Source organism: Nematolebias whitei, chromosome 7 (genome assembly GCF_014905685.2).
Source record: "Nematolebias whitei isolate Nwh7 chromosome 7, NemWhi1, whole genome shotgun sequence".
NCBI classification, from domain to species: domain Eukaryota; kingdom Metazoa; phylum Chordata; class Actinopteri; order Cyprinodontiformes; family Rivulidae; genus Nematolebias; species Nematolebias whitei.
In genome coordinates this window covers 35,413,634-35,419,633 of record NC_056504.1, presented here as the reverse complement: position 1 = coordinate 35,419,633, position 6,000 = coordinate 35,413,634, and the positions used below count along the sequence as shown (strand labels likewise).

The window sequence follows — 6,000 nt, the reverse complement described above, 5'->3', positions numbered from 1 at the left end:
ATATATATATATATATATATATATATATATATATATATATATATATAGTGTGTGTGTGTTATTAACATTGAAATACATTTAGAAAGCATATCCATTACTCAAAAGTAGTCGGACAAATTAAAGAAAACTGCAAAGAACTAAAAATATATTTGAAGGTTTTTGCACTACCTATATTTGGTTATTAATATGTGAACATAAATCTTTATGATTTGGCCAATAGAAACTATACCCACAATGCAATGCTGGGTCCATTTATAGATGTATTGTTAAACATCATTAAGTCCCGTGGCTCACCTAAGCACAACAAACTCAACACACCCTATCTATTCTGTCTAACAGTTCCATGACTTTGATCAACTGCTGCTCTAATGGTGCTTTGTCTACATCTTTGTAGTTATATAATCGGCCTATTTATTATGTGTTTATATTGTTGCACCTGCATTGGAGTACTTTCAAATGCCCTCATATTTCAAAATCAAATGGGTCCACATTAAAAACCAGAAGCTTTCAGCCTTTTGTTCATCCACCATAACCTTATTTCATTCAACTGAATTATCTCTAAAATATCTATTAATGAAATCCAGGTGGTACAGAAAACTGGAGGTATATGCTCATTTTGAATAAGAGTTACCTTGTTCCTCTTTACAATTTCTCCTTGCTTTCCTTGCCACAACCCCCCCCCCCCCCAACCTTTCCTTTCTTCATCTAACTCTATTGCACTCTTTTCATTGCCCAGCTCACGTATTGAATCTGCTTGATGAAAACAGATCTCACTGCAGCACCACAATAGAATGGCTGATGCAGGAAAGATGAACCCTAATGGATTTTTTTTTCAATGTGCTCAAGATTGAATATAAGGCCTGACCTCCAGATGTAGTGGATCCATTTCAACAGCAGAGATATTGTTTATAGTGAAGACACAGAAATATGTACACACACACTCGGACACACATGTAAAATACATTGTCAACATGAACACACGATACTTTGCGTGGTGTGCTCGCCAGCTACCAAAAGATAAAAATTTGAATTAACCCTTCATTATTTAGCCATCCGTGTCAAGTGGAAAATTCATAATGATACCATCTCATGTTTGAACTGCAGAGTTTGCTTAATTACTCTGCTCAACAGACTATGTCAAGGTGAGGCACCAATTTAATAGACACTCGGCTCTCAGCACAAATGAAACTCTGCTACGGTTTGCTAGTTTTACCAGGCAGACTATTTGATTTCGAAAGAGTTTGCTTTCTGTGCTGCTTTCTGGAGTGAAGTTGAAGCAGAGGAATGAAAAGATCTCCAAGCTTATTTTAGAAGACGATGGATAAAGCTGGACTTGAGAGGTTCAGTTTCAAAGTATAATTTGCAAACAATCATGAATCTACGGTGGCCCTGAGGTGTAAATGAACCACATTTGAAAAAACTGAATTATATTTCAAAAAATGAAATTACATTTGAAAAAACAGAATTGCATTTAGCCAAACCGGAAGTTTTTTTTTTTTTTTTTTACTTTATCAACAACATAAAACAGAACAATGTACAATAGGGTCATTCCTACTCTTCTGTGCCTTTTGTGTTCCCATGCCATAATGTGGTATATTTTCTTTAAAGGTAGGCTAATATGTATTTTATTAATCTCATCCTTTATGTTGGACTCACCTCTACCATAAAACACAACCATATGTACACAAGAGCCCTGTGATGGACTTGCGACCCGTCCAGGGTGTACCCCGCCCCTCGCACAGTGATTGCTGGACATGGGCACCAGCGACCCCCGTGACCCAAAATGGAATAAGCGGGTAAAGATAATGGATGGATGGATGGATGGATGTACACAAGATGAATTTATTTGAAATAATTAAGTCTAATTTTAAATGTAACGCGTTTATTGCCATATCAATTTTTATGCTTTCTGAAATTAAGTTACAATTCTAAGAAATAACAAAATAAATAAATAAATAATAATAATATTTTTATAGTACTATTAACAGTATAATAGTTCTCATCCAATGACATTTATGATATCAAAATATATTTTATGCTTAAATCATTAAAAATAAATTGAGTCCCTGAGCCAACTGTCCACTCTGTTACTCTAAATACCTGTCACCCTCGGTTTGGCTTAATAAAATTCTGATTTTTCTAATGTAATTCCATTTTTTCACTACTTCCACTTTGGCTGCTTCCGCTTTGGCCACTTCCACTTTCTTCTTTTTGTTTGTTTGTTTGTTTTTTTCAAATGTTGTTCATTTACACCTCAGGGCTACCGTCATACACCTCACTGAAAACTGGTATTCTAAAGGTGTTAATTCCAGTCTTAAAATGTCCCTAAACTTTGCCATAATGTATGTGCTTTGTGTTCATCCATGCATTTTATATTCTGATGCTGAGAAAGAGCCAGAGTGCACCGTGTTTTAATCTATATGTATTTTTGTATAATCTAAACTTGATTCAAAATAACATTTGCATTACCATTATTATTGTACGTCTATTTCCAAAAATGCCCTTTAAATGAACCGAGGTTATCAGAGCAGCACTCTCAGTCAGTCCCTAGCATTTTGTAATGAATGCATTTTAAATATATGTTCAATATGTTGTGTGACCTGAGCATCTAGAATCTCATACATTTTTATTATTCAGCCTGCTGTATTCAGTCTATTAAAACTGAAGTATGGCTCTTTGCCGCAGAAACAAACACACTAACTGCAGAGTGAAAGACCAGCCAATCAACCAATGTCTCAACAGTAAAGGTCATGACCAAAATGGGAAATGAATATGAAGATAAATGACTTTTGAATCTAATATCTTGAGGGAATATTCCTGCTTATATATAAAGCATAGCATGTTTATATTTCTGATCTTTATCGAGGCATATTTTGACTGCACTGTGACTATCGTATTCCCTTTTCACTTGTTTGTAGTAAACGTTATGTATCATACTTGACTTTGACATCCATCTGAATACATCAAATGTATACTGCATAAAGATAACGTACTTACATGTTTCACAAACATGCAAAACACTGTGATTTGCACTGCTATTTGTGATTATAACATGAAAATAATTGTAAAAAGCAACTGTAAACCAAATTTCTTTGGTAGATTTCTGAGAAAAACAGCTTTCATATATTTTTATTTCTTCAGATACTTATAATGTAATAAATTAGTTAATGCTAAGTACAATTTAAGATATAAAACTGTTGACCTTCAAGCCCTAAAAGCAAAAGCATCTTACACTATAATTGGTTACCATATCTATTTTTTTCCTGCAATTTCAGTGATGTAAATAAATAAAAAAAACATCAATCACTTCCAATTTCAAAGAGATACGTTCAGATCTGGCTGTATCTAACTTAAAAGGTACACTTTTCTTTACAGTACTTCCATTTTTGTTTCACAATGGTCTACAAAAGAATAACTTGAACTTCAAGTTCACGTCTAAATTTAACATTATTTTACATTTTCAGAGCTCCATATAAGAGTTATGATTAAAATGAATCCTGCACATATATATTTTATACCTACATTTTGCATATATGTAGCGTTGCGATAGGCTGCTTCCTCCAGCAGTTCACATGAACGCAATTATGGTTTAGAAATGCTAATTCCAGGAGCTTTTTTTTGAGCGAAGCTGAGGGAGTAATCAGCATGTATTCATGTTTGAAGGCCTGACAGATTGACCGATGCAGGCTGTCGAGGCAGATATGATGCTGATGAATTTACCCACAATCCGTCTTTTTATACATTAGAGGCGAAAAAGCAAACAGTGAACAATTTTTTGTTCCATTAAGCCTTAGCATATCTACTGTTAAAACTATATTTTAGGAGTCTAGTTTACTTCATGTTAGAAATCATGGCTTTAATAAGGTTGAAATGTTTTTTTTAATGTCAGGTTCACATGCATTGAAATAGCCTAAACTGTTCAATAGGGATACTCTTAAAGTGACAAAGCAATGATGAATCTGTTTTTTTTTTTGTTTGTTTTTTTACTGCCAGAATTACTGGACTTTTTATTATTATTATTTTGAAGCAAAACAAGAAGTATTTTTGTATTTCAGGAGTATTTCAGGAGCCTCAGGGCCTCGTCGGTCCAGGCAGTTCTACTCACCGAAGGCATTTGGCTGGAGACAAGGTGGCCGTCCTGTGCCAACATGTTCGACATCATGAGCGTAGGCAGCTCAGTGTAGGAGTAGGGGTTGATGAGCCCATTGTGTGGCAGCGAGTGACAGAGGTAGCCTGTAGAGTCATGCTCCATCAGGTGAAGAAGATGTGGCTCAGGGTGGTTGGGTGGAGTGATTGGAGGGATTTCATAGTCTTCATCCCCAGTTCCATTTCCACTTGAGGCGCCACCACCTCCGCCGCCTCCCCCACCGCCACCTGTTTGGCCTGTGTAGCTCTGAGGGGAGGGACAGAAACAAGAGAAAACAAAGTCAATAAATTTATATGAAAATATGAATTTTTTTTTTATTTAAAATAACCGTTGTATTGGAAAAATGTTCAGTTTATCAAGAAAATATTCAAATTATAAAAGTGCGTATATGAAGTCACAGTCTCAAGAGTGCATTTCAGAGAAAACAATCTACGAAAAAGGCCTACTATTCACTTATGCACTGAGGAAATGCATAAAAATGTAAATTTTGGTGATGAGCTTGACCAGATGTAGCAGGACATCTTGTCCCAAAGCATCTGCTTTGAATGTTATCAGCCATTAAATGGTCATTGTTAGTTCTTATCATGTTCATATGTAGCAGTCAGACTGCCCCTCCTGTACCTCCTAGTGGGTTTAAAGGTACATTGTTAGCGAAGATAATAGGCTCCGTTTTTACCTTTGTTAGCGCTCATAATAGCTTTGCATGGTTAGGTTAAGAGTAAAGGGTCTGGCGGTTAGGTTTAGGGTCTTGGTTAGGTTTAGGCACAAGGTAGTGGTTAAGTTTAGGGTTGGTCCTTTGGGTCAGGTGTAAGGTTAGGTTTAGGAAAAGGGTTACATAAGCTGAAAAAACAAAAAACACACTTCCTGGTTTACCCCCGTGCGACACTGCCTATTATCAGCGATAATAATGATAATAACGTACCTTTAAACCTACTAGAAAGTAGGTGGGACAGTCTCACCGCTACATATGGGGATGATAACAAATAATAACGGCCATTTAATGGACTGATAACATCCGAAGCTGCTCCCCAAAAAAGGCAAAGTGTCTTGAATCTTTTATGGTTATACTGGCACATCTGAGTGGAATTTTTGGAAAACAGTTATACACCTTTAAGTCAAAAATACACCTTGAGTACGCAATTTCATTCCACCTCATGTACCACATGTGATGCGAATGACAATAAAGAACCTTGAATTATTAAGATTAATCATAGTTTATTTGATCCTCTGTTTAAAAAAAAATGTTAACTTGTTAAAAGAAGAAAATCCATGTTCAGAAGAGATACGTTTTGCACAAAAATGGGGTTTAATGATGTGCAAACGTCCTGGGTGTTTCAGGGACTGATGCTAATAGAAAATTAGAATGAGCGACGAGCACCACTTAAAGATGCAAAAGCTACAGTAATTAATTGTAGAAACATGACATTAAGAACAAGCAGGAAGCCATTATCATATATTATATATATATTATATTATAGTGCTTAGTGTATATTTGGTTGATGTTTTTCTTAGTTCATATCTTAGATGTTATTACTGTTTTTCTTATAGATTTTATTGTTGGATGTAACTGGGACCCTGTGTACATAATTTCGCTCCACCACATGTACCACATGAGGTGCGAATGACAATAAAGAAACTCTGACTCTGATATTAAGGGGGCCTAAACACGTTTTCTTTAGTTACTCTATGTGAAGAGTCCTTGCCATGTCAGAAAGTCTATCAGATCTGAAGATATCCATGTTGGTGATGATGACAGAACATAAGTATGTCATGTAAAGTTTTCTGTCCAATCTCAATCAATCAACCAATAAAAAATAAAATATTTGTTTGGTTTCAAACTTGGTTTGGAGTTT

The 6,000-nt window shown here is 35.5% G+C and overlaps 1 protein-coding gene across 1 annotated transcript in view; it reads right to left on the bottom strand.

The window, feature by feature from the left end:
- Positions 1-6,000, bottom strand: part of LOC119411852 (TOX high mobility group box family member 2) — a gene marked incomplete in the record, with an annotated part of 120,445 nt that overhangs the window by 32,934 nt on the left and 81,511 nt on the right. Inside the window, 1 exon segment of the mRNA XM_037678801.1 lies at positions 4,106-4,393. Within this exon segment, the coding sequence (XP_037534729.1) occupies positions 4,106-4,393 (288 nt within the window).